The 27,790-nt window shown below is 53.4% G+C and overlaps 1 protein-coding gene across 2 annotated transcripts in view; it reads right to left on the bottom strand.

Annotated features, from left to right (window-relative positions):
• The window catches only part of MYH9 (myosin, heavy chain 9, non-muscle), an 89,652-nt gene that overhangs the window by 32,955 nt on the left and 28,907 nt on the right, over positions 1-27,790 (bottom strand). For both annotated transcript variants that reach the window (XM_011978946.1, XM_011978945.1), the window contains 11 exons: positions 17,060-17,087; positions 16,174-16,267; positions 11,742-11,834; positions 11,073-11,136; positions 10,101-10,199; positions 9,522-9,665; positions 8,837-8,932; positions 7,517-7,635; positions 5,938-6,090; positions 3,567-3,740; positions 1,688-1,962 (listed from right to left, as the gene is read on the bottom strand). In XM_011978946.1, the coding sequence (XP_011834336.1) occupies positions 1,688-1,962; positions 3,567-3,740; positions 5,938-6,090; positions 7,517-7,635; positions 8,837-8,932; positions 9,522-9,665; positions 10,101-10,199; positions 11,073-11,136; positions 11,742-11,834; positions 16,174-16,267; positions 17,060-17,087 (1,339 nt within the window). The remainder of the gene's footprint in view (positions 1-1,687; positions 1,963-3,566; positions 3,741-5,937; positions 6,091-7,516; positions 7,636-8,836; positions 8,933-9,521; positions 9,666-10,100; positions 10,200-11,072; positions 11,137-11,741; positions 11,835-16,173; positions 16,268-17,059; positions 17,088-27,790) is intronic.

Raw genomic sequence — 27,790 nt, 5'->3', positions numbered from 1 at the left:
CTTGAACCTGGGAGACGGAGGTTGCAGTGAGCTAAGAGCGTGCCACTGCACTCCAGCCTGGGGAACAGAACGAGACTCCATCTCAAAAACAAAACAAAACAAAACAGAGATAGGGTCTAGTTTGCCCAGGCTGGTCTCAAACTTCTGGGCTCAAACTGTCTTCTTGCCTTGGCCTCCCAAAGTGTTGGGATTACAGGCAGGAGCCCCTGTGCTCCGCTAAAATATGTACTTAACAAAACAAGTAATACACCATGACATTTTCATTGCAAAAGGGCCCAGAACAATACCCAGAGAGCAGCAGGGACCTGGGCCTCCCTCTTCGCAACACAGACTGCAACCCAGAGGTGCTGCCCTCAGTATGCAGGCGAATGCGCGCTGCTGTTTATCATGAGGTAGGTGATGCCAGTTTCCTTTCCCCAGGCTCAGACCCCCCCACCCAGGCCAACATCCTTGTCCTTTTAGCTGCCATGGCACAGCCCACAGAAAGACGTATCACAGCTGATGCCATCGCACAGGCCCTTTGGTGGGCTCTAGGGTGTTCCTAATTGTTCAGCATTACAAACAATCCCACAGCAAAAGCCCTCCTAGAAGCTTCTGCACTGATGAGCGTGTGCGTTTCCCAAAGGTGAGCATGGAAAGGAGGCTCAGGAAACATTCCTTGGTTAATGGTGTAAATCGCTTTTTTGGCTTTATTATTTTTTTCATGGGTAGTTTAAGACAGTTGCTTGCTTTTGCAGCCCCAGGAACCAGCCAAGCTAAGTAGAAGAGGCGGGCAATGGGGAGCCATGGCCTAGAACCAGGCCTGGGCTCCTTGTGGCTTGGGAGCGGACCTGTGAAAGCTCCCAGATCTCACCGGTCACCACCAACTAGGAGATGGCGAAGCTCCTGCCTAATCACAGCAATTAACTGATAGGGTCTTTGTGCTGAGTAAAACCAGCTTTTGTCTAAGCATGCACCTGTATGGACTAAGCTGGGTCTAAGCCCCAGTCACATGCAGACTGGGAAGATGTCTGCTAGGTAAGTGTTGAGGGCAGGTCCACCACTGACTGACTGTGGCAGACTTGGCAACAGCAGCTGTCACCCACAGCAGTGGCAATTCCCCGCCCCGCCCCCCCCAAACTAGGACATGTTTGGCGATGTCCGGAGACATTTTAGGTTGTCACAACTAAGGACGGTGCTCCTAACACTAGTGGGTAGCTGCTAAACATCCTAGCATACACAGGAGGGTCCCACAGTAAAGAATGACCCAGCCCACAATACCAGGAATGCCAAGGTTGAGGAGCTCTGCCCCGGAGCACTGATCCGTGCCACGTGTTGGGCCTCAAGAGCTCGTTTAATCCATATAATCCTGTATGGTGGGTGGTCATTCTCATTTTCCAGATGAGGAAACCAAGGATCAGAGAGGTTAAGTAACTGACCTGAAGTCAAACAGCTTAAGAGTGGCAGAGCTCTATTCAAACTCTGAGCCCATGCCTTTAGCCAAATCTCTGCACCTGGCAGACAGGCCCAACAGTAATGCATGACAGCGTGACGACAACCAGCCTGGGCCCCGCAGTGCAGTGTTGCAGGCTTCTAACAGCACGGACCAGGTGAAGGGGCTCTGCAGGCTGTGTAAATGCAATGCTGATGCTGTCACTGGCCACATTACTGGGTGAGTCACTGGGCAAGAACTGTACTCAGGCCACACCCCCGCATCCTCAGGAGCTGCTCAGCTCCTGGTCCTAAAGAGCCTTGACTCCACCTCTCCTGTGAAGGTCTGGCCGGCACCTCCCCATGAGTGCTCCTCACCTTGCCGGCGTAGTGGATAATGCAGAAATCAGCTTTGTCCTTCAGCTGCTTGGGCTTCTGGAACTTGGGGTGGGTGCCCTGCTCCTGCATCACCTTCTCCACGAAGCTCTTGTCGGTGGCTTTGGGGAACCAGCACTCCTCGTCCAGCAGGGCCAGGATGCCCGGGGGGCCTGCCTGGAGGAAGCACAGCATCAGCACAGGTGAGCACACCCTGGGAGGGGCACCCCTTCCTTCAAGAAGCCAAAGCCCGGACATCAGAATCCGCTGAATCCCACAGAGGGTGGGCAATGTGCTCCCCAGGAGGACCACTGAATATTTCTCGTTTATAAAGAAACCTCTGAGGCCCAGGCTGCAGCGGAGACCTTTTCCCAAGGATCCATCACGGTGGTTCTCCAGCGTTAGTGAAACCCCCAGTGGGTGTGAGGAAAAGTGCAGATCCACTGACCCGCGGGGCCAGAGTCTGACTTCACCGTGTACTGGGGTCTGCCCAGGAGGCTGCCCTCAACAAGTACCCTGTGATCCTGCCACAGGAGATACCACCGCACATGCTTTGCATCTGCACATCTATGATGAGATGGGATACGCAAGAGGAGCCCCTTGAGGAAGAGAGTCCCAAGGACCCAACAGCCTTCTGCACACTGAGTTTACAAGACAAGAAAGCAGATTTCGACACTTCAGAGAGGCTGTCTGACAAAACTTGAAGCCTACTGGGTTCTTATTAGTTGGAAAATTCAATTGATTAAAGAAAAAAGCTCATTACAAAAGTAAATTGTTCGCCAGGCGCAGTGGCTCACGCCTGTAAGCCCAGCACTTTGGGAGGCCGAGGCGGGCGGATCACCTAAGTTCAGGAGCTCAAGACCAGCCTGGCCAACATGGTGAAACCCCATCTCTACTAATAATATAAAAATAAGCCTGTAATCCCAGCCACTCAGGAGGCTGAGGCAGGAGAATCGCTTGAATCAGTGAGGCAGAGGTTGCAGTGAGCCGAGATCACGCCATTGCACTCCAGCCTGGGCGACAAGAGCAAAACTCCATCTCAAAAACAAAAGGAAATTTTTTCAAACTGAAAAAACTTTGTCCTAGGCCTTCTGATTAATTAACTATAATCAAAAGAAAATCCAGAGACAGAAACAGCTCAGGCTTCATTCAGATCACACCCCCAACAAGCCTGAAACACAAACAGGCGACCCAATCTCCACCTGGCAAGAGGTTTAAGTATGAACTCGCTGGAAAAGGTTCCTCTTTTCCATCTTCACTCAGCTAATGTTGGTGATAAAAGCACTGCTGCTGTGCTAGTTTTATGGAGGGATGAGCTGAGCTTTGGTACATGTAAACCTGGGCAGAGCACTCAATGCCCAGCGTCTGCACAGTTCCATGCTACACTGAAGGCAGCCCGCGACAGGGCCTTACTACATCCATGCATGGCTGTTTCTTTAAGACAAAGAAATGCTTATCGAGCCCAGCCTTCAGGAGGATACTGGGTGGTCTTCTGGGACTGAAAACAGGATGCTAGGGCCCCAGCCACATCCGCACCTGGTCCGGCAGCTGGGAGAAGCCCAGCCCATAGCTGCAGCACAGAGCATCTCCTCTAATGGAGGCACCCACCCAGGCCTCCAAGGCACCGGATCTCAGCCTCGGGGCTTCATCCTCCAGGTGGCACCAAAAGGAAGGGGCGTTAAGACACCTCCACAACCAACACAGAGCTGAGGGGAGGAACGGGTGCCCCGGAAGGGAAAAGCCAGAGGCAGGTGTGAGGTCAAAGCACGCCTGGCACTCACTGGCTTCTCAATGAGGTCGATGCAGGGCTGCAGGTCGAGGCCGAAGTCGATGAAGTTCCACTCGATGCCCTCGCGCTGGTACTCCTCCTGCTCCAGGATGAACATGGTGTGGTTGAAGAGCTGCTGCAGCTTCTCATTGGTGTAATTGATGCACAGCTGCTCAAAGGAGTTCAGCTGCAAGGAGAGAACACAATGTCAGAGAGACGCCAATCCTGCACTAAGAGGCCCAGACACCCCTTGAGAGGGAGGGCAGGGTAGGGATCCAGGAAGGGCCTCCTTGGGCACCTCCATGCTGCTGCCTTTAGAGCCTGGATGCTCCTGGCCTTCCCTTTATCCACCCAGCAGTGGGCGACATTTACTCTTTGGAGCCGGGAACCGCGGGCAGTCTGGTAAAGCCTTTTCAGAATAGTGCTTTAAATTGCATCCCATAGATTACAAATAAAGTAGTTAGGTTGAACTATAAACATCAAAATATTGTGATCGCGTAATACATTATGCTTCCTTGTTTTTTATTTTTATTTTTTATTTTTTGAGACAGAGTCTCATTCTGTCACCCAGGCTGGAATACAATGGTGCAAACTCAGCTCACTGCAGCCTCTGCTTCCTGGACTCAAGTGATCCTCCCAGCTTAGCCTCCCTAGTAGCTGGGGTCCAGGCACACACTACCGTACATGGCTAATATTCGTATTTTTTGTAGAAATGGGGTTTCAACGTGTTGCTCGGGGTTGGTCTTGAACCCCTGAGCTCAAGCAATTCTTCTGCCTCAGCCTCTCAAAGTGCTGGGATTACAGGCGTGAGCCACTGCACCAGGCCTTTCTATGTTTTCATTGAAGAGATGGGGCCTTGCTTTGTTGCCCAGGCTGGTCTCGAACTCCTGACTTCAATTCTCTTGCCTCAGCCTTCCAAAGTGCTGGCATTACAGGCGTGAGCCACTACACCCAGCCTCTGTGCTTCCTTATTAACAAGAACTAGCCATGGGCTTAATAACTTCCAAAACTGTAAGGTAGTGATGCATAAATGACACTACCAGATCTCCGCAACAACCGGGATATGACATGAAAACATCTGATTTCTACTGGTGACAGATCACAAGCACTGCTAATACAACTGTGGTTTGTATAGTTTGTTCAATTCACAACTGGAAAAAAATACATGATTTCAATGAGACGTTAGTAAAAAATAAAGATATAATTTTCTCATCCCAGCTCCATGGCTCCTCTCAAACCTCCCATGGACTCCAGGTTAAGAACCTCTAATCTACTATAAGTATCGGTTTCCCTACTAGACCTCAAAGTCGTCACAGGCCAGGAAAATGCCTAATCCCGATGCTCAGGGAATATTTGCTGGAAGAATAAACAGGAAGCACCTGCCCAGGAAGCCTCCAAGAATGTGACCTAAAAGGTCCCATCCTCCCAGCCTGGGCAAACATGGCGAAACCCCATCCCTACAAAAAATACAAAAATTAGCCAGGTGTCATGACACATGCCTATAGTACCAGCTACTCGGGAAGCTGAGGTGGGAGGATGGCTTATGCCCGGGAGGTCGAAGCTGCAGTGAGCCATGTTCACACCACTGCACTCCAGCCTGGGTAACAGAGCAAGACCCTGCCTCAAAAAAAATAAAGAAACCAAAAGTCTCATTTCTCCAGTATTTCTGATTGAAAATGAGCACTTCTGTTTAGCTTAAAACACATCTAACTGAGCCTGGGCCACACCGTGAGGCCCTATCTCTACAAAAAATTTTAAAATTAGCTGGGAGTGGTGGTGTGTGCCTATAGTTCCAGCTACTAGGGGGCTGAGGTGGGAGGATCGGTGAAGCCCAGGAGGTAAAGGCTGCAGTGAGCTATGACTGTACCTCTGTACTCTAGCCTGAGTGACAAAACGAGACCCTGTCTTTTTTTTTTTTTTTTTTTTGAGATAGAGAGTTTTACTCTTATTGCCCAGGCTGTAGTGCAACGGTGCGATCTCAGCTCCCTGCAACCTCCGCCTCCCGGGTTCAAGCAATTCTCCTGCCTCAGCCTCCTGAGTAGCTGGCATTACAGGCATGCACCACCATGCCCAGCTAACGTATTTTTAGTAGACACAAGGTTTCTCCATGTTGGTCAGGCTGTTCTCAAACTCCCGACCTCAGGTGATCTGCCGGCCTCAGTCTCCCTAAGTGTTGGGATTATGAGCAACCATGCCCAGCCAAGACCCTGTCTTTTAAAAAAGAAAAAAAAAAAAAAAAAACCACACCGAACCAAAGTCTCCATGCAAACGAGATGGCCAACTCCGATCGGTGCGGGACCATGAGAAGCAGGGTTCTTAGCCAAGGAGAAGGCAACCAAGAGGCCAAGAAGGCAGCGGGGTGGGTAATGAAGGGCGAGGCTCACATCAAAGATCTCGAAGCCAGCGATGTCCAGGATCCCGATGAAGGAGGCGCCCTGCCTCTTGGTCTTGTCCAAAGCCTTGTTGATGCGCAGCACCAGCCAGCGGAACATCCGCTCGTAGGTCGCCTTGGCCAAGGCTTCGATGGCAAAGTCAGCCTGCGGGGCACACCGGGGGAGCGTGGCATCAGATACAAAGAATCTGAAAACCCTCATACCCTTTGCCCCAGTAATTTTAGAGTCCTCCCCCTAGAGGAACAGCCCTAAGTATGTGGGGGGAAAAAAAAGTCTTTCATGTACAAATACGTTCACTGTGGTGTTATTTAAAATGTTGAAAAGTAGAAACAACCTAATATCTAACGATATGGGGACAATAAACTTAGATCTTTCCAAATAAAATGGGGACACATTAAAGGATTTATAGAAGAAGTGATGCTTCAAAATAAGGCAGCGGTCTACGGTCATACCACCCTAAACGCGCCCGATCTCATCAACATAAAGCAGTGGGCAGAGGGGGCAGAGGGAGATAAGACAAACGATGAGCCGAGACTCGCCGTGAGTTAGTAACTGCTGAAGCCGCCTACGTGATGGGCACGTGAGGCTCTTTACACTCTCCCCCTTCTCTGTTTTGCACATGTTTGAAAAGCTCTGTAATTAAAAGCCAGAACAAGAACTAAGTTTAACTCTTTTTTTTTAAGTCTTGTAGGAAATAGCTGCCCAACGATATTCATCACGGGGAATTGTTTTCCTTCTCTCGATTTTTCTGTATTAAGAGTCATGTAGTATTTTTGTAATAGAAAATGGAGGTTTCTCCTTAATTGTCAGGGAAATGAACAGGTGGCAATAGTAAAACGCGATGTCTTATGAAAACGGTCTTGTCTTTCATGCAATGCTTCTGCACAGAAACAGCCGTGAGCTGTCAGTGTACGGCGAATGGGAGAAGGACTAACAAAATGAGCTTCCAAGTATCTTTGAGAGATGGGTTTGGCACCCTAAAAACAACCCTGGCCAGCACCATAAAGAAACTAGAAACCCCTGAGAGAGGCAGAAAACGGTCCGCACGGGGAGGGACGTCCACTCTGGGGGCAGGCAGGCACATCAGTCTGGCAGGAAGGAGCAAGCACTGCTGCTCATCTCTCAGCACATGTGGCAAGCCCAAGGCAGCAGGTGGTAGAGAAACAGCCGCTTGGCACAGGCTTGAGGACGGCGGGAGCCGCCACCCTGGCACCAGAAGGAGTTGAGCTACAGTGGCATCAAGTTCCTGCTTCACACCAGAGAGGACATGCCTATATCCTTGATGACCAATCAGCCAAAATACCGTCTCAATGTAAAGAGGCACAGTGCAGCCTCAGGATGGCACTTCCTAGGCATGAAGCCTGGGCGCACCATGAAGCTTCTCCAGTGCTCTAGATGGAGTGATGCCACCTCTCTCAGGGTTGCTGTGACGACTGCATCAGGGAGTCATGAGAAAGTGCCTGACATGCCTGACATGGACACCCCAGGATGGCCCGGAACAGCCTCAACTGTGCTGCTGCAGGGACATTCACCCAGGAGGCAGCGGCTGCCCTGGCCCCAGAGGACATACCTGCTCTTTAGTCTGCGCCTTCTGGACGTAATCCCGTCCCACCTTGATGCGCGGGGTGAGGATTCCTCTGGTGAAATCGGTCACATTGATACCCAAGAGATGGGACACCTTTTGGGCAGCTACAATTTTTCAGAGAATAAGGGAGGGACAAAAAGTCCTAATTAGACCCAAGAGAATAAGTCCCTCTGCTTGACCTGGGAGCAGAGAGGAAGAAAGCCACGGGGTGAATGAGCAACTGTTATCAGGACAACCGCATCTGGGCCCTTCTTTAGCAGGGCCACCGACACCCAACACCCCCCCGACTCGGCAGCCGCATGCAGGTCAGTGGGCAGGGCAGCTGTACTTCCCCCACGGGGCAGGGAGGAAGGCATCCTGACTGGAGGCCCCAGTGGCGACAGTGGTTCCTCTGTCCACTCTCAGCCGCACACCTTGGAGTGCAAAAGCAGGTCCCTACCCACCAACGCGACTGAGGAGCAGGCCGGCCTGGTGTTGGGGCACGGAACAGCACAGGATCCCACAGGAGTGTCTTTTTTTGTTTGTTTTTTGAGACGGAGTCTTGCTCTTGTTGCCCAGGCTGGAGTGCAGTGGCTCGATCTCAGCTCACTGCAACCCCCACCTCCCGGCTTCAAGCAATTCTCCTGCCTCAGCCTCCCGAGTAGCTGGGATTACAGGCGCACGCCACCATGCCTGGCTAATTTTTGTATTTTTAATAGAGATGGGGTTTCACCATGTTGGCCAGGCTGGTCTCTAACTCCTGACCTTGTGATCTGCCTGCCTTAGCCTCCCAAAGTGCTGGGATTACCGGCGTGAGCCACCGCGCCAGGCCAGCAGTGTCTTTTACAATCCACACACCCATGCGTTACATCTTTAGAGAGACCCTAAGGAAGGCACGTTAAGACTGAATAACTTGTATGGGGTCATTTGCTGCAACCCTAACAAAGGGGATGAGTCGGGTGCGGCAAACACATAATTTCAAGATCCTGACATAGTCACAGGCAAGGCTCCCATTCAGGTGGAGCTACGGCAGAAATCATTAGTGTCCTGACAAACGGTTTGGTCTCAGGAATGAATGAGGGAAGCCCTGGTCCACGTGATCACAAGTTGAAGTTATTCTGAAACGCTTACTTGGTGAGAAAAAAAGCAGGGTCGTGCTGACGTATGTTTTATATCTGTATAGAAAATACCGACAGATATACGGCCATAAACACACCTAACATTAGAAAGAACGGTGTCCGGAATTTCCGCATGACCTTCCCTCCTGGGCAAATCCACAGCCAAGCACCTGCCCCGTTATTTCCGGCGAGAGGCCCCGGGTGTTACCTGTGTTGTCGGGCATGGACGCCTGGTCAGTGTTCCGCTCCTTCTTGAAGACGATGTTGCCGAGCTGAAGAACCCCTGAGATGACCCGCAGCAGGCCTTTGGGCGCAATCAGAGGCGGCTCAGAAGCACACATGGGTCATGGTGATTCCCGGGGGTGGGGGTCATTCGCCCAGGAATCCTCAAGCGAGACAAGCCAAGCAGGGACACCCCCCAACTCCCTGGGGCCACAGGGGCGCCAGGTCTGGGTCTAACAGTGTGTGGTGGGCCCAGCCACCCTAGAGGGCTCACCCGCTCCCGGCCAGCATGGCCTGTCCACACTGCCATTCATGCCGGGCTTCCCCGGCACACAGCACCCACCCATCCCCAGCTTCTCCCACACTCCCCGAGACAGTACATGAATATTCTACTTTCAGCAAATGGCAAGGGCTGTGCAGTGGACCCGGGCCCTGGGCAGTTAAGGACATGTCCTTTGCACCTTTTCTGTGTAAATGCCTGGGGTACCACCAGGAACAAATAACCCTGAACCTCAAATCTGAGGAACCATTTTCCCACACACTGCAGGCCTTCCCCTCCCCCTGGCCTCTAGCAGGCTCCCCAGGCCCATCGGCTGCCCTGATGCCCCTGAGAGCATGGGTACCAGCCTTCCCCTACTCCACCCTGCCCCACAGGAAGGCCAGCCCTGTACCCATTTGCTCCTCTTCTGGGATGCCCATAATCCTCATGGCCTCCATGGTCTCCTGGAACATGTCCTTGTCCTGCTGCCCGGGAATGGTGACGTGCCCATTGGACAGGAAGCGGTATTTGTTGTATGGTTCCAACAGGAGATCGGCTGTAAGGGGTGGAGGGCAAGGGCGCCTCAGCGAGGTGCTGAAAGCAGAGGCTTCATCAGCGCTGTGACCTCGAAGGTTGGAGGGACCGGGACAGACCCTGAGCCCTGACGCGCCCTGAAAACCGCAGAGTAGCCAGCGACGTTCAGCTTTCCTCAGTGTCTGAGACTCTGACACTCACATCTCCTGGCCCAGAAGAGCGCCAGGGCCCTGTGATTTGCAGCTACATGTGCAACCCACCCTAGCTTTTCTCTGGCATGGTCAGAAACAGAAGACCAAGTCCTTAGGATGGCGCAGAGAACAGGAGTCACTCTCACTTCTCCCCACTAAACCCAAGGCCAAAAGTTTTCATTTCCCAAATGATGTCTATAGCCCAATTCTGGCAACAGGCCCAGAGCCTGGCAGCCCCGGTGTCAGGCTGCAGACTGACTACTCACTCTTCAGGTGCTCTCCAGCCCCAGACAGGAGATAATAGAAGATGTGGAAGGTCCGTTCTTCCTTGGCTTGGCGGATAGCACGAGATTTCTCCAAAAGATCTTTGTAAACATTAAGGAAGCAACACAAGGCGGGGGGAAGGCAAGCCCTCCACTGTTCTCTTTTTTTTTTTGGAGACAGAATCTCACTCTGTTGCCCAGGCTGGAGTGCAGTAGCACGATCTCGGTGGAGGATCACTCCGCCTCCTGGATTCAAGTGATTCTCCTGCCTCAGCCTCCCAAGTTGCTGGGATGACAGACGCGTGCCACCACACCTGGCTAATTTTGGTATTTTTAGTAGAGACAGGGTTTTGCCATGTTGGCCAGGCTGGTCTTGAACTCCCGACCTCAGGTGATCCACCCGCCTTAGCCTCCCAAAGTGTTGGAATTACAGGCGTGAGCCACTGTGCCGGGCCAGCCTTCCATTGTCCTCTTATTCTCGTCCAAAGGAACTGAACTTCACAAGGAAGGAAGAATGGCACAAAACAGCAAAACACAGCAAAAGCAAACTACCTGGGTTCTCACCTTCAAGGGTCATGCTGTGTCCGAGAGGAGCTCACACCCTCGGGAGCCTTGTCTCATTCTTACAGGTAATGGGAACGAGAACATTCCCACATGCAAAGGCTAAACGCTGGCACGCGGGAGAGATAAAGTAGCATCCCCCAAACGCCCACCTCTGGGAGCCACACTAGACGGCTTTCAACAGCTCCATCCCATTCAAGCAGGTGGTTATCCTGCCCGTAAAGAAAGCAAGCCCTAAGCTCTGTGTTGAGTTTGCACTGAGCCGATCCTGAATGTCCCCCCAGCTCCACAGACAAGGTGTCATAACAGGCCCACAGGGGGAAAGTGCTGGAATCAGGAGGCAGCGTCTTCTCTACAGAGGTCACGCCTCCCCTCCGGATCCAGAACTCTTATCCCCAAGAACCACAAGGATACAAGTCTCAATGTTGGCTCCAACAATGTAGCCGTTGACATCAAAGTTGATGCGAATGAATTTACCCTAAGTAAAAAAAGATAGCAAGAGATCAGGGGTGCCCCTGACATGGGGAGCTAGAGAGCAAGGGGGAGACCAGAGGCCCCCGCCCCCGCTCCGGTGGGCACAGCTTGGAGGGAGAAAACCCAGAGACAGGACCCATGTGCCAGGCCAGGGGCTCCCTATGCCCGCACCGCACGGGCCCTCAGGACTCAGGCGCCACACTGCCTGAGGCCACGAGCCTAAGACAAGCCGATCCCACGCCCAGGTTCCTCGCAGATGGGGAAAGAGACCAGTTATCTGGAAGTGTTCCTCTCTGCCTGACCCGGGAACTAACTGGCTACTGGTGACAGCAGAGCACTCTGGGGCAGAGTAGGCAGTGCCCTCACTGGCCTTTCCACCTCTCATGGGGGAGGCTGAAGAAGCTACTCGTGGCCTTCTTTCTTAAGAGGGGCAGGGCAGGTCCACACCAGCTGGCATTCGGTCCGCCCTAGTCCACACAACAGGCCAGATAGCACTGAGTCTGAACCGTCCTCGGTTTTGAGGGGAGCGCACCCAGGAGAAGGCAGCATGAGCCAAAGCTCCGGGCAGGGCCCTCTGTCCCCAGAGCCGGGCGCCACTGCGCTACTCACGAAGCGGGAAGAGTTGTCATTCTTCACGGTCTTGGCGTTCCCGAAGGCCTCCAGGATGGGGTTGGCCTGCAGCAGCTGCCGCTCCAGCTCACCCTGCAAGGAACCCAGGGGCACAGTGAAGGCCGGGCAGCGACCTGGGCTACCGAGCCTGCCCTGCCTGGAAGGGGGACGATGGCAGAGCCGTGTCAGCATGTCCAACATGCCAGGAACACAGGTTTCCGGGTGGGCGCCAGTGTGCCACTCCAGCCAAAGCCAGGTCCCGGTATCACCCAAGTGTGGCCTTCCCGCCAGGCTTTGGAAACCTTGGTCAGTTTGAACTTACTTCCGTGGCCCTGGAAACGGCAGGCAGGAAGCTCCCTCAGCTCTAGGAATCTGGCCCTGGAGGACCTATGTGAAAGCAGCACCCAAACTAGCGAGCTGGCGGCACAGACACCCTGGGACAGTGTCTCCACCCTGTATACACCAGCTTCCCTCTACCTCCTTGCCTCTAATCTTCACATTTTTATTCCTTTTCATAGGAAAAGCAAATGAGGGGATTGGATCTGGAAAATATACACGCTCATCTAATCTGTGTCCTGATAAATGCTTCACTTTCTGTATCAGCCCCTCCACTGCTGCACCCAAAACCCACCACGGCAGGCAGTGAGCACGGGATCCATGAGGCCCACTTTGGGCTGCAAGCTGTTTACTGAGAATGTCACTAAATCCTGCTGTGGACTCCAGGGGTGCTTTGTGGTAGACAAAATGCAACCTTGTGCCTTCTTATCCCTACACCCTCACCATACTCAGGGGGCAGGACAGAGCGGCCCCATTTCACAGAAGAGGAAGCTGAGGCCAAGGGAGAGGAATGACGTGCTCAAGGTCATCCAGCTGTCAATCAGCAGAGCGGGCTGGCAGAACTCCAGTTCCCTACCTAACCCGTCAGCCACTGCCCTGTCTTCGCACCTGTGCAGCAGGCCCATGCAACCAGGGAATAACTAATGCTGACTGAGGAAACTAGGGAGCTGGTTCCCCTTAATGCCTGAGTGCCCTCTGGGGGAAAGAACATCACACAAGGGCCAGGCCAGGCTTTGTATTTATTAAAGACTGGAGTCAAGCCAGGGTTTTCCGGGAACAGCAGCCGCCTGTGAGTGATGACAAGGAAAACTGGAATAGGAGCTCCCAGGACAGCCACGGACCCTGGCCTTACAAGCACACCTGCCATAGATGAGACTCATCTGCAGAGCACTGGGGACACTCTGGAGTCTAGCCAAGCCAGACTGGAAGCCCACCTGAGACCACAAGGGACAGAGCAGAGCCTCCTCCTCTGGCAGTCCTCCTAGGCCAGGACCCCCCAACCCAGGGCTAGGAAGCCTTATACTTGTGAACCATCTAGACAAGTGAGGGCATTGCTCTGACCGCCCCTGAAGGAGGGTCAGCGGGGCCAGGTCAGAGGGCAGGGGTCAAGCCCACAGAGCAGGCTCTACATGTGCGCTGGGCACCAGGGGTAACTGGACACCGGGTTTCCACCCACAGGCCTCGGGCGGGCCTAGGAAGTCGGCTGAGGCAGCCCACGGAGCCAGATTTGGATGAGAATGGCTCCCCCACCCACTACGCCGTTCCTCTCACAGCACAGGCCAGGCTGCCAGGCTGCCAGGCTGCCAGGCTGGCTGAACCGCTCCCGTTCCCGCAGACAGAAGGGAGCGCGGCCCCCTCCAGGGCCTGTGCTTGCCCTGGCTTGGAGGCGAACTGAGGCCTCTGTTTGGGACCACACGCTGTTGCCGTGGAAAGTGGGGCCGCGGGGCCAAGTCGGGAGCAGTCACTTCAGATTCCAGAGCCGTGTTCCCTGCTGACAACAGTGATGACTAACCTATGGCTTTTCCTCTACTGACATCTAATTGGGCACAGAAGAGATTTTAATTTTTCAGTGAAATCTGCATAACATGAAGTGATGCGGTACTGTCTAAGGTTAGGGGTTACCCATTGGTTTCTGAAGGGCTTCACTGGGTGGTGTTTCTGCCAGTGAGCCCCAACAAGTACACAAATAACAGACCAGGGAGAGGCAAAGGTCACCATTTAGGCTCCGGCATCTGCCCGGAAAGCTCCTTGGACCAAGCTCTGCTTTGCCAACCCGCAGCCCAGGCCAAACCTGGCCTCCCCACAGCAAGGTGAGGTCTGGAACAACCCCTCTGCTGGTGTTGGGAGGGTCAACTTGGCCACTGCAAGCGAGAGACTGCTGGCTCCCAAACCAAGTTCAAGGGTGTTCCATGCTCCGGCTGCCTGTGGAAAATCACAGCACAGCTTCAGGCAAGGAAATCAACCAAACCGGCCAATGGCCTTTCACACTAACAGCCTGAGCTGTGACTGGAACCCTGGGGCAACCTATTCCCTCACTCTAGTGGGCTCAGGGCAGGGACAGGGTGCCTAGCAAAGTCTGCATTTTGACAGCGTGGCTCCCACTGTCACCCCCAACCCCAGCCTGCTGTCTTTGCTGAGTGCTGCCTTCCCCTCTACAACAGGAACCCCCGATGTAAGGCATATGAGCTATTTCACTGCTCTCTGTGTCCTGTCTCCTGTCTTCCAGGACAGGGACTCCAATGTCACCCTCCCAAGAACCAGTCATGTACTAGGCAGTCAATAAATACTTGGGGAAAGGATTTTACTGCAAATTCGGAGATGGAAAACCACGGCTAGAGAACTCCTAACCTCACAGCTTTGTTTTTAAAATAGGCCTCCTAAAAAGAATGCAAAATGGGGGGTAGGGGAGGGAGACAGGGAGAGAGGGAGATACGGAGACAGAGGGAGAGGGAGAGAGAAGAAAAGAAACTTTATTAGTTTCTAAATATAACTCCTGACACCCCATGGAAAAAGATTCCAAATGTCTTGAGAAGCTTGGCACATGAAAAGTTACTTTTGGTTGGGTTCCAGAAGACTGTACTCATTAGGCCATTCTGCAGGCCACACCCCAGACCTGCATGCAGACTCACACCCCTCCTTACTTACGAACGCCGCACACGGCACGCCAGTAAGGTGGAGCCACCGCTGGGAGCGACCAAGCTCCCCCTGACGGCTTCAAGGAACACCACTGGCACTTAGGTTTCACAGGGGAGTTTAAGAGTGTGTTTGAGAGATAGCATCCCACAGCCATGCTTGTCTGATCACCCCAACCTCTGAAAAACTCCAACATGAGAACTCCCCAGCACTGCTTCTGACTGGCACGGCGGTGGCAGGCGAGGGCCGCCGGCCATCTGCATCTGGTCTGGACCACAGGGCATGGAGGGCTCCGTGAGAGCGGAGTCCCCGTCCACCGTGCCGGGGTCAAGTTCTGCATGGGACATGACAGCTATAGTGCGCTGTGGGGAAATCTGGGCATGACTGGAGTTTCTGAGAACTAGGTGTGAGGCCCATCTCCATTCTGCAGGAACTGTCACTTCAGAGTGCACAGGAGGTCACTGTGTGCCACACCCAGCCCCTCCTCCCAAGACAGTCAGTGAGCTGAGCCTAAAAGAAGAGTTCTAGCTGCAGAAAGTGACAAGTGTGGGGTGAAAAGCTGCTTAGAACAAAATACAGAATTCAAGGGCACACGATGGGCAGAACACGCATTCCCAGTGCAGAACGTGCAGTAAACGTGCAGCTCACCTAGCGAGGACGCTGCTGGTTCAACCATAATCCATCAAAAGGGAGAGGAAAAAAATGGAGGTGAGATGACTTTCCAATTGCCCTTTCTCTCTTCGCTGGGGTGGTGGGGTTGGGTGGCTGTCTGCCCAGAGGCATTTTTTTTTTTTTTTTTGAGACGGGGTCTCACTCTGTCACCCAGGCTGGAGTGCAATGGCGTGATCTCGGCTCACTGCAAGCTCCGCCTCCCGGGTTCACGCCATTCTCCTGCCTCAGCCTCCCGAGTAGCTGGGACTACAGGCGCCTGCCACCTCGCCCGGCTAGTTTTTTGTATTTTTAGTAGAGACGGGGTTTCACCATGTTGGCCAGGATGGTGATCCGCCCACCTCGGCCTCCCAAAGTGCTGGGATTACAGGTGTGAGCCACCGCGCCCGGCCCACCCAGAGGCATTTCAACATCAGGGGAAAGAAATGGATTCAAACACAGCCTCCATCAACTTGAGGACCAAGTCTTGGAATCTGCCTTCCAGCCTCAGAAGCGGGGGGACACACAGCAATGAGCTGCAAACGCCAAGAGGGCTGCTACGCAAACTCCAGGACCTCACCAGTTTCCACAGCAACTCAGAAGGCTAGGAGGCCAAGGACAGAATGGGCTTGCTATCGCCGGACCACTCCCAGGACAGGCCACGCCGTCGCCTCAATGGAAATGGGCCCAGCCTCTGCTTCATTTCCCAAAGCATCCTCATGTAAAGCTGAAGCCACGACCACTAAGTGCTCTTCCTCCATCATCCCACCAAGGCCCAGCAAGCGGCCGCGGGGACGAGGACCACAGTGCTCACCTGGTCCTTCTTGCTCTTGTGCGAGGACGCCACGTACGCCAGATACTGGATGACCTTCTTGGTGTTCTCTGTCTTGCCAGCTCCAGATTCACCCCTACCAAGAGAGGCAAGGAAGTCTCGGGCTTAGGCATGGCCAAGTCCTTGACCTCTGTCCCTTCCCACTGCACACTCCACTGCCTCACATTCTGTCAGGTGCCCATGAAGGACCCAACGTGTGGCAGAAAAAGGAATTGCCACATAAACGCTCTGGAATCCTCATGCAGTCCACTTCCCATGGCTCTCCAGGGGCCGGATAGAAGTAAACTGAAATCCACTGCCTGCCCTGGTCACTTGGCAGCCTTCACATCCAAGTGTTTTAAAAATCAGTTTTAGGCAGCTGTGGACTTAGGGGTCAAAGGCACTTGTACATGTTCCTTTGAAACGTCACTCGAAGGAACGTTCTGTGCCATTAACTCTCTCGGCAATGGGGTTTATGGATCTCCTTGTTAAGTTCAGAAGGTGAGAGGCCCCAGTGTCTACTTCAATCCAGGTAAAGAAAAGCCACCATCCAGAGCAAGAAGGAATGCCTTCCGCCCAGAAGTTACGGAGGAGCTGGTTCCCAGCCGGATTGGGGGGAAATCTTGCTTTTCCTTTCTGCCATAAGCGCCACCCTCCTTCCCACTGGCTCCTGGAGGAAGGATGATTCAGACTGAACTCATCCATGCGGTGGGATCGCTGAGTAGCAAACATACAAACTGAAGTCCTGTCCCATGGAGAAGCGGAGGAGGGGGCCTTGACTTGGGGATCGGGGACTCCACCACCCTCAGCTGTGGTTTCGGTAGGAGTCCTCAAGAATGAGAACAGATTGGGGTGAAACGAACCACTACCCAGACGGAGAAATACTTACGTGCACAGGATGGATTGATCTTCTCGGTCTGAAACAAAGGAGACATCAGATTAACTCCCACCAGATACAAAAGCCTCCCCCGCTTGCTCCCGAAGAGCTGCCCATTGCCCAGACGGAGTACAGTGCCGCAGATGCTGTCTTTGCGGGGATCTCGCAGCCCACCCTCACACCTGGCTGGGAGGAGCATTTGCGGGGGAGAGTGCCATTGGGCAGCTGCTCCTGCCATCCAGGAGCTCAGACTGCCCACCCACACTGTCCAGCCCCCACCAGAAAACCAGAAATAGTTCTGCGTCTCCCACCTTAGAGGAACGAGTGTGTGGAAAGCTCTCCAGGAGTCGACTTTCCTGGGAGCTGAGTGGGACCTGCCCTGTGTGTTTACAACTGGGGGCTGAGATGGTTAGAAATAAGCCCACTGCAGGTGCTCTATATACCACCCCCACTGAAGGAAGGAGCACTGTTGAAGAGGTTGGAGGAGGAGGGGTGATGAGGCCTGGCTTTGCAACGGGACAGCCCTGAGATAAGATGCCGCCTCACAGCCTGAGACCCGGGACAGGTGCGCAGGCTTCTCGGAGCCCCAGCTCCCTCCTCCGCAGCGTGGGATAACAGTACTTGTGTCCACAAGACATGTGAACGTACCAGCATGGCGTCTGGCAAGTGGAAGGCGTGCAATGATGTCACTTTAGAGGTAGCTTGTAAAGAATGACAGCTTCTGATGGGTTTCTGTGACAACCTGTTCTCTAGCCGGGTGTCAGGAACTTTCAGCAACTATCAACAGCTCTATGAACTGCTCAGCAGGAAGGTTATAAATACCCACCCTCCCCCGGCACAGGAGGGGCAGTAATGCCCACACTCTGAAAGCTAAGTCTGCCAGAAACACGAAGGCATCCTGGCTGTTCAGTACTGCATATTCAATCTTAAGCAACAGCTGAAGATACAAACTCATTTCTTTCCGTTTTATCCCACCCCATCTAATGGCCTCACCGTCCTTGAAGTCAAATTGGCCTGAATCCTGCATCAGGCTACTTACAAATATTTGAGCTGCAGTAAGGTATTTAATTCTGAGTCTCAGTTTCTACATCCACAAAGTAGATCTGCTACTAACTCCCTTGCAGGATTAGTTGGAAAAATAGAAATAACACATAAAAAGGACCTGCCGCAGTCCCTGTAAAGAGAGTAAGCTCCACAAATGGTTGCTGTCTATGCTGACTTCCCCACGGCGACGTCGCCACGATGGGTGGCAGTGGTGTTGTCGGGGCAGCGGGAGCATCCGTGGCTGTTGGTACAGTGTCGGCACTGAGTGGAAACACGGATTCAGCGACGTGTGAAGGACACACTGAGTGGCTTGCACCGCCTGGTCAGGGCCCTGCATGACCAGGCACTGGGAGAATGACTCATGGCTTTCCACACGCATGGCCTCAGGAGACACATTTAACCGTTCAACACCAGCCGACACCGACCCGCTAGGCTGCCTGCCTCTTCCGAGGTGAGCTTTCTAGCGTGCCTGACCTCAGCAGCTGGTGGGGCTGGGCACTGCCTCCAATCTCTTCTTCTGCCCGCTGGTCATTCAGGAGGGCAAAGGAAGCCCAGACAGAAAGAAGAAAAAACAAACCTCACACCCAACACCAAAGGCAGTACCCCTCGGCGGCAGCTTCCTCCCAGCCCCCTAAGCATCAACGGGGTGGGGGCGCAGAGGGGCTGGGTCACTCCCATTCACAAACACACCCCACACTCTGCTCTCTGATGTGGAAACTGCTCAGGAGACAAGCTCGAGGGGGGCCTTACTCCCCCTCGCCTGTCTCAAAAAACACAGAGTCCTTCAAGCCTGCACAGCAAGGACAGAGATTAGAGACCTGCATCCTTGACAAGACAGACGGGAAGACAGAAGGGAGGGAGGCGGCAGGAACGACAGCCTGGGGAAGACAGAGCAATTTCATCGCTGGCCCCTAACAATAGTGTGGCAACCGATAAGGGTTTGGAACAAACATTTCTGTCGTCCCAGCCCCTTGCCCTCCCCCACTGCGTCTCCCTGTGGTCTGCCCCAGCTGTGGGCATGTTTAGTCACCGGCTCTGCTAGCAGGCAAGAATGTACCTGCGAGTGCTGGCAAGTCGTGAGCAGCAACGGCCCAATGCTACCATAAAAGGAAACATTCCCCAACCCTTCCAGAGGAACCGTTTTCCCAGGGCTGTCCCTAGGATGGCTGGAATTCCTCTAATTGTGTGAGGAGGAGTCAGAGGCTCCGCTGCTAAACAACAGGAAGCAGAGCCCCCAAGCACACTCAAGGGCATGCACACACAGGCACATGCACGCACAAGGACACGGACGCACACACAGACACACAAGCATCTGTGCATACACAGTCACATATGGAGACAGGTGTACAGAGGGACGTGTGCACAGAAATACATGCGTGCACACGTGTGCAAAGCCATATACATAGATCCACACATGGGCGCACACAAGGCACACAGCTGCACACGCATTCACAGACGCATATCCACAAGCACAAGTGCAAACACAGGCACCCAAGGCACATGTATTCACAGGTGAATGTGAACATACATGTATGTACATAGCCATGCACACACACGGACGTATGCACAGGCACACGCACTTCAACTCCCGAAACCCCAGTGCCAAACTCAGTGTCTCCTCTCCATCCACCCCAGCATCCCCAGCTCTCCCACTTCTCCAGCCTTCCCCCTCCAATTCCTGAAGCCAGTTTACCACTGTCAACACAGCCTAACCATCCCTTAAAGAAATCTGGATTTGTTCTGCCAGGAACATTCATTTGGACAAATGCTTTCTGAAAGGCAAACGACTGGGAGGCCTCCCCATTGCTTCACCTCTTGCCGCACTGCTTAGTATCCCAAATCCACCTGCCCTATGCACCACGAATCGTACCATGGCCCCATGCAACCGGAAAAGTCTTTCCAGTGCTCAGGAAGGGTTTTGGTCTGTTATCTTGTGTGGCCTCCAATAACCTTACAAGGTATTGTATTGTAATGTACAAAGCAGGTATTATCGTCACTGTTTTGCAATCTTTCCACACAGCGGTTCTTCTGGATTTGTTCCTGATCTCAGAGGCATCTCCTCTGGGCAGTGGGGTGGTTAGAATTTTTAGCAACCAGTGGGCTCTTGACCTGACTCAGTTTACTCTGCAGCCCACCTCCCCACCCTGTGCATTCTGGTGGAGACCGCCAGTGGCGCCCACCCCATCAACCCTTCCCCGCACTGTCATCTCACAGGATGAGCACATTCAGAGTCCGGCCCAACCCGCTTGTTTTGGCTCAAGTCCTTATTTGGCCTGTAAGGACTGAAGGCTTATTTGAAAACGCCCTTCCTTCCTCTACACGGGAGGAGGCCGCCAGGGACAAGCCTCTTCTGGGACACGAGCCCCCCTGCCAGATGAAAGTCTAGCCGTGGTAGGCGCCTGAACCCCCTGCCCCAGCCCCTCTCTTGGTGAGGGTGGGGTACAGACTGGGTCATGAGTCACTCTGCAGTAGTTTTCAGACTTTTCAAAAAGCAGTGGCAGTCCTTCCTCAGACAAAATCTTCCCAAATCCCTGAGCAAGGGACAGTGGGTGGTGGAGACTGTGTTCCTCAGAGCACAGTTTGACAACCACTGGTCCATGTGTCTGGAGCAGCTCTGCAAAGGAGGAAGCCACAGCCGAGAGTGCTACGGCCCTGGGTTCTGCTCTTCCCCACGCAGTGCCTGGCCCCTCGACCTCTCTGGGAATGAAGGGACTGCTCTGACGATGGAAGGAAATGGTGTTCCTGTCATACACGGTGTGAGGCAGGCGCCCAGACATGCTGTCCTCACCCGCCTGCTGTCTCGGAGCTCCCAACTGAGCAATTCCTTGGCACCGCCACAAGTAAGTCTGTTATAAAAGTTACAAATTCAGGAACCAGGCCATTTTCTCCCTGGATTTCATTTTAAACCTGAAATGTCCTGAGGCCAAGCCCATGCAGTGAAGGCACCTGAGCTGATGTGGCCATCTACCTGTGGACAAGTGTTTCCAGCCAGCTTAGCACGTTGGGCCCAGGAGGGAGGAAGCGGGAACCTGACCGCAGGTATTTCATCCCAGGTGCAGACTTCTGCTGGGGGCTTAAGGCTCACTTCCTCTGTGAGAGGAGCTGCAGCTCACTCTTGTCCATAAAAGGCCACGAGGCTCACAGAGCGGTGACATCAGCCTGACAGGAAGTACAGAGGAAGGGGCCTGCTTCACCAGCAGCCACTGCTGGGACTGACTCATCACCCCGCTCCCAAGATCACACCTCCCAAGGTTCCAGCATGGAGCAGCTCTTTTGGGTTCCACCTGGGAGACACCCCATCTTCGGCTCCGCTGGGCTTCTTGAGAAATGGGTATGGGCCAAGAAAGAAAGACAGGAAAAAGGGCAGTTTCAGGTTGGACAATATGCCCACGTTGGGTGAGACTGATGGGATAATCTGAGACAAATGGGACCAAAACTTTCCACCACCAGGGAACCTTCTGCTTTCAGGGAAACTCCAGAGTGGCCCCTGGGGGTGGCTCGCTATATGTGTTGGCACTGTGAGCCCTGCCCTGTGGGGCCAGGATGGGCGTCTCAGGCTGTCCTGGGCAGAGTCCTAGACCCAGAGTCACTTCTCCCCAAGACCCTCATGTGGACAGCATCTGGGTCTCAGTTGGTCAAAGCACAAAGCACCTGTGGGGCTGAAGCTTGGAACTTAGGGGCTTGGGAAGGCCTTGTAGAGGACCTAATTCAACTTGACCCCAAGATCAGAGAATCATTCTTCTTTCCTCAGAAACCCAATGACTTGATCAGAGTTGCACAAATGGGGCTGAGAACTCAGGCCTCTGGAGGCCTCACCCACCCCCGGACTCCCCTCCATCGAATGACCCTATGGGCCCAGCACTCAGCACCTCCCGCAGGCCTGCCTCAGTGCTGCAAAGAAAGGCCCGCGACACTCTCATGACGGGAAGCTCTGCTTCTCCACAGCCAGCTCAATTCACAAGCTTGGGTTACAAGTCTTTGGGAGGCAAACAGAGAGGTGAAGAAAAGCAAGTGCAAAATGATGCTTCATATTAGCAGAGGCTGCAGATCTGTGCCGAGTGGGGTGGAGCTTCCTGGCAGCCTGCCTGCCTAGCAATCCGCCAGCAAAGGAGGAAGCCCCTGCCGTGGCTGCCAGGCACACAGTGCGGTCATGGGCAAGTGTGCCCTCCAGGCCCCCACGGTAGGCCCAGACCAAGGGACATGCCTGCTCAGCAGCATCCACGCCAGAAGCCAGTTCCACCTGGCCCAGTGCCTCTGCCCACAGCCCCTGTGTTCCCCCAGGTGGAACCTTGGTTTGAACCTGCTGAGACCCAAGTCCCCAGTCACAGGAGGCAGAGAATGGGTAGCCCTCCCGTTCCAGGCACCCTGGATAATTAAAAAAAAAAAAAAAACCTTGAGGGATTGCTCTTAACTTTCATTATGTCAGAGACCAAGCGAGGCCCCAAACAAGCCTTCTCTTGGCCAAAATGCATTAGGAAAACACAGGTAAGTTCCCAGCACACAGGCAAATCTGCCAGAAACAGCGCTGCTGGGCGTTTCTCTGCCCTTCCCGTGGGCGGGGCCAGGAGGTGGAACCTTCTCCTTCTGGGGTTGTTGCCAAGGCAGCTCCAACAGGTTTGTCAGACTGGAGGGAAATTCAAAAGCCACATATGAGTGCTGACCACCCACAGCACATGCCACCAGGACACTCCCAGTCCAGTTCTGCCTTGCTCCTACCTAACATTCCCCTTGGGAAAAAGAAAGACAAGGCAGGAGGGGCCCCTGTTGAGTTCTGCAGAGGGCTGGAGCAACAGGGAATAAGAGGGAAGGAGCCAGGACACACACAGGGAGCATGGCAGACACAGCCAGGCACTGCTCATGACAAACTCGGCTCCCTGTTGGGGCACAAACGGGCCTGCAAAGACAGCAACCGGCTTTGTGAAACTCCCTTGGATGAGTCAAACGTGCCTGAGAGCACCAGGGACATCAATGGTAGGAGGTGAACAGTAACAGCGCGTGAACATGCCGCCTTGGAGGAGCGGTCAGTGGAAGGAAAGGCGTGTCGGTGACTGTTAGGCCAGGATTTGCTCCTGGAGCACGGCTCACACTTCCTCTCCTTTCAGCTTAGACCTGTGCCCTGTTGTATCTGTGGACCAGCTCATGTGGAAGAGACAAGATCTTCAGGAAGAATCCTGATACCAGGTGGGAATGACATCCTGAGCCCCCATCAGCTCTGTCTGTTTGCCAAAAGAACAGCTTGGGTCCTCGAGAATTTATCGTCAAGGTCCACACGGGGCTGACAGCCTTGGTCAAGACAAAACAAATTTGACAGAAGCCATTTGCAGAATCTCAACTTTTATACCTGCAGACTTTCAGCTCACTTATCTTTCTTTAGTACGTAGGGAATTACTTTGGTTCTCAACTGATACCGTCATTCCAGAAATCAGGTAGGTAAAGGAAAGCAACGCCTTTCTCTGAACACACTGTTGTTCAGCCCTGACAAATTGGGACACAGTTCAAGGGAAGTCTCGGAGCCGGAGCTGGAGAGAACAGGAAAAACGGGCTAGTAGGTGACACTCACCAGGCAGCAAGAGAACTCATCACAGGAGGCCAAAAGCACAAAGTGGCTTAGTGATGAGGGATTTGATGTGAGTTTTTGTTGTTGGTTTGTTTCAGGGGATGGGGAGCAGAAACAAAAACACTGGGCAAAGCTTCCAAACACCGCCACCCAAAGTTTCAGGTTCTAAGAGGGCACTTGCTTCTTATCTCCTGCTCAGTGGCCCAGAGCAAAGCATGGTGGGCCTGTTTGGTTGGATTTACAAAAAAAAAAAAAGTAAGCCTAACGCTGAATCCTTGAAAAGGGCCCGTTAACCACAGATTCCTCTTCTAGAGAGAAGACGTTCTAGAAATGAGACTGACAGGCAGGACCATGGGTAGTTCAGCAGCCTCATGCTGGGGCCCGGCTTTCCTTCCTGGGGGAGGAGCACGAAGCAGCCAGCTCACATCAGCTCGAGGACAGCGCCTCCCGGCTGCAGCCATGGTGTTGGGTGGCGGCCCAGGGCCTGCTTCCCACAGCACCTCTCTGGTCCACCAGCAGCCCAGGGAACAGAAAAGCATTTCAGGGCTGCAGAAGAACCAACTCTGGATCAAGCACATCTCCTAAAGCTCCGCTGAGGCTACATCAGCCCCAGGCCTCAGCTCAGCTTTGCGTGGACCAGACCAGACAAGCCAGAGACCGCGTCTGCTATCGCGTTCCAGTGTGTGGCACGGTCGCTGCAGGGGAAGCGGCTGTGACAACTCACTTCCTGCGCCTGGACTCTCGGGGGAGTCTTTTAGGGGAGATTCAAATGGCTGCCTGCAAGACGCATTTGGCCATCACCTTCATTAAGCAAGCAGGAGTGTGGATGGAAGGAATGAGCGATTTGAAGGCTCCGTGGAAGGCGGGGCAGTTCAGTTGAGAAGTGTTTAGACTCCTACTGCCAGCTCTAAAAGGTACTTATCGCAGGCATCACACACACGGCGTCTTACTTCTTACCATGGCCCTGCCAGGGAGTGGTATGAAGCCCAAGAGGAGGACAAGAGAACGAAGGCTCAATCAGAGTGAGTTGATCTGTTCCAGCCAGGTTGCTGTTAGGAAGTGAGAGAGGCAGATTCCTGCTCTGTCTAGTTCAAAGCCCACAGTCGCTCCTCCACAACACACTTCCTCTTGCTCAAAGGCAATACATGGCACTTTTCCCAAATGTAAGGCTGAGACAGGCCCAGCAGCCCTGTTTTGGTGCCCTATAGAAGTGCTGTGTCATCTATCAAAGGCCCGTACCCACCCCAGCAGCTCTCGAGGCTCAGTGGGGCGCCCCTCCTCTGTGCTGGTCTCTCGCTCTCATCTTGAAGCTGATTTGCCTGTCTCTGGGCACGAGTCAGTCACCTCCTCCAGGCAGGCCCCAGTCTGCTGTGTGTACACTCTCTGCAGAGTGCCCGGCACACACACAGTAGGTGCTCGGCCAGCACAGGAAGACCAACGGGTGCAGACACAGAACGCCCCATCTTGGAGAGCCCGCGCTGCCTCCACGGGCACATTTGGGTGCACAAGGCCTGCTCCCGACCTCCCTAGCAGACAGCGAGGCCTTTGTGTGCTGACGGCTGGCAGGGCTGGCAGGGCTGGCAGGGCTGGCGGCCTCCCGGCTGGGTGCATTCCTACTTCAGCAGAGTCATCCCATCTGTGGCTTCCACGGCGCTCCTTCCTCAGCTGCCTGTCCCGGTGAGTCGATTCAAACGGAGCTTTTCTGCCCCCTTGAAGCATTTTCCTGAGCCTCTCCCGAACATGGCACTTTTCCTCAGAAAGACCTTGGAAAGCAGACGGTTCCACAGGAGACACAACTAGCGGGGCAGGGAGAATGTGGAGAGAAGGAAAGAGAGGGCCCCTCCTCCCCGAATGCTCCCCAACCACTGAGCCGGAAATAAGAATTCCTTCAAGACCCGCCAGAGAAAATGAGGGGCACCAATGCCCCGCGGGCCTGTCCCGGGGTAACAGGCACCAGGACAGGAAATCAGGAGACTGCTTTCTGGCGTTGGCTCTCTGTGGGCTTTTGACAAGCCAGTTAACACATCTGTGCCTCCCTCTTTACGTATGAATTCAAAGAGCCATGCTCAGACGTGAAGATACACAAAAATTCTACCCCTCATAGTTTACAGAAAAAGGTCAGACACCGAGGGGCATGTGCACACTCACTGGCACTCCGAGTGGCTGCTGGGTGACCAACCACTTCTGGTGCAGCTTCCACTGGGAACCAGAGATTGGGTGGGAGGGAGACTGGCACAGAGCAAAGGGTTAAATGCTCTCAGACAAGTTTAGGCCTAGAATGAAAGCAGATCTGCTTCCCCCAAAATGCTGGGAACTCATTAAAATATTAATACCATAAAGTCACCGAAAGTGAACCAAACCTGGCATTCTACCTAATTCACACAGAAGGGGCTTTTTCCATCCACTGGGGAGATAACTGGGCTCATGTCAAATTCCTCAACTAGCGAGTTCTCCTGTAGAGACATACATATCTTTCCCCACAGGGGAGACCCCAGAGATCCAAAAGCACCATTTCCTAGGTGAGGCAGACCTTTTGCAGACCACAGCTGCTTCCGCCTGAACTCTGCAGCAGACATTGTGCCTGCCCTGGGACACAGCCCCACCCACCCCCGCCTGGCAAGGGCCAGCAACACGTTTATGCTCTCTCACTCTGCTGGCCTTGGCCAGTTCAAAGGCTTCAGTGCCATCACAGAGTTCCGAGGAACAGTCCAATCCCCAAGGCAGGAAGACCCAGGAACGGCCATGACAATGAATTAACAACATGGGAAAGCCAGGGGCAGGAGGATGAACCGACCATGTCATCTAAGGCCATTCTGGGCATGTCTGTGATGCCCTGTAACTACTTACTGACTGACACACACCACCGTCTTTCTGCAAGATCTGACCACCCCAGGCCTCACCGCCACACCTGACAAAACTCCCAGGACACCTGACACTGGCTCAGTCGTGCTGGCGCAGGTGTAGGGAGCAAACGTCTTGTTTTGTAGCTAGGGCCACAAATCTCTGTCTATAAACACGCCTTGTCTCTCCACCTGGACCGCCAGGGCATCCAGTAACAGGATAATGTCAAAACCTCCTGGCATTCTGGCACCTTCTGTCACCTACCTCCACGGCCTAATCCAAGGCACTACATGCTGTCATGCCCCACCCGTGGCCATGGCAGACAGCACTAATCCATCTCAGAATTCCTGCATCGAGTCTCAAATCCTTGCCAGCACAGGGCTCCAGGCAGCCACTACTGATGGATCAGAGATGACACTCAAAGTAAAACTAATCTGCAATGCTTAGTCCAGTAGTTCTTAACTGGGAATAATCTTGACCCCCACGGAACATCTGATGGCAATGTCTGAGAATATTTTTGGTTGTCACAACTGGAGAGGGAAGGTGCGGCTGGCATCAAGTGAACAGAGGCCAAGATGCTGCTAAAAATCCTGCAGTGATCAGGAAAATCCCCCACCCCCAACAGAGAATCATCCAACCTCAAATATCACTAGTGCCAAGTGTGAGAAACCCTGGCTTAGTCTGACAATAAGTGAGTGACATATAATTTATCCTCCAAACTGGGGTGCTTCTGAAAGTGAAAGAGAGTGCTATTAATAATAACTGTGGAACAACAGGCATAAATCAGGACTGTACAGGCAAACCAGCACACTGAACAGATAAAGGCAGAGGCAGGTCCCCAGGAAGGGTCAAAGAGCTCCTCTCCCACAAGTCCCCAGACAGAGCCACCAACTGCCCTATTTGGCAGAATAAATGCTAGTATGTCACAAGCCACAGTCGGCTCAGGAAGGAAATCTTTGTCTAGTTCTTGTTTAAAGGAAAAGCAGAAAAGGAACTTTCCGACTGTGCCTTTTAAGATGTAAGTGGCAGAGAACAAACCTGTTTCCCCCAAAGCCAGGTAGGCGGCATGCACTAAGACTTCACTCCAAAAGACAGGGGCAGATTTTAACAGCCTGCAGACCCTGAGGCTCCACGGGTGACACCTGACCCAGGGCAAGAACCAAAGCTTCCTCTGGACATTTTTCTTTTACTAGTGAACCAGCCTGTCATAACATGGACAACTTCTGTTACTAACTTCCTCCCTGCTGCAAGAACAAGAAACCTATTACTAATTGCTCTGCAGGTCAGCTATACACAAGAAG

Source organism: Mandrillus leucophaeus, unplaced genomic scaffold, assembly GCF_000951045.1.
Source record: "Mandrillus leucophaeus isolate KB7577 unplaced genomic scaffold, Mleu.le_1.0 Scaffold2, whole genome shotgun sequence".
Lineage (NCBI taxonomy): Eukaryota > Metazoa > Chordata > Mammalia > Primates > Cercopithecidae > Mandrillus > Mandrillus leucophaeus.
Note: the sequence above shows the minus strand (reverse complement) of the source record. Positions and strands in the feature narration are given on the sequence as shown.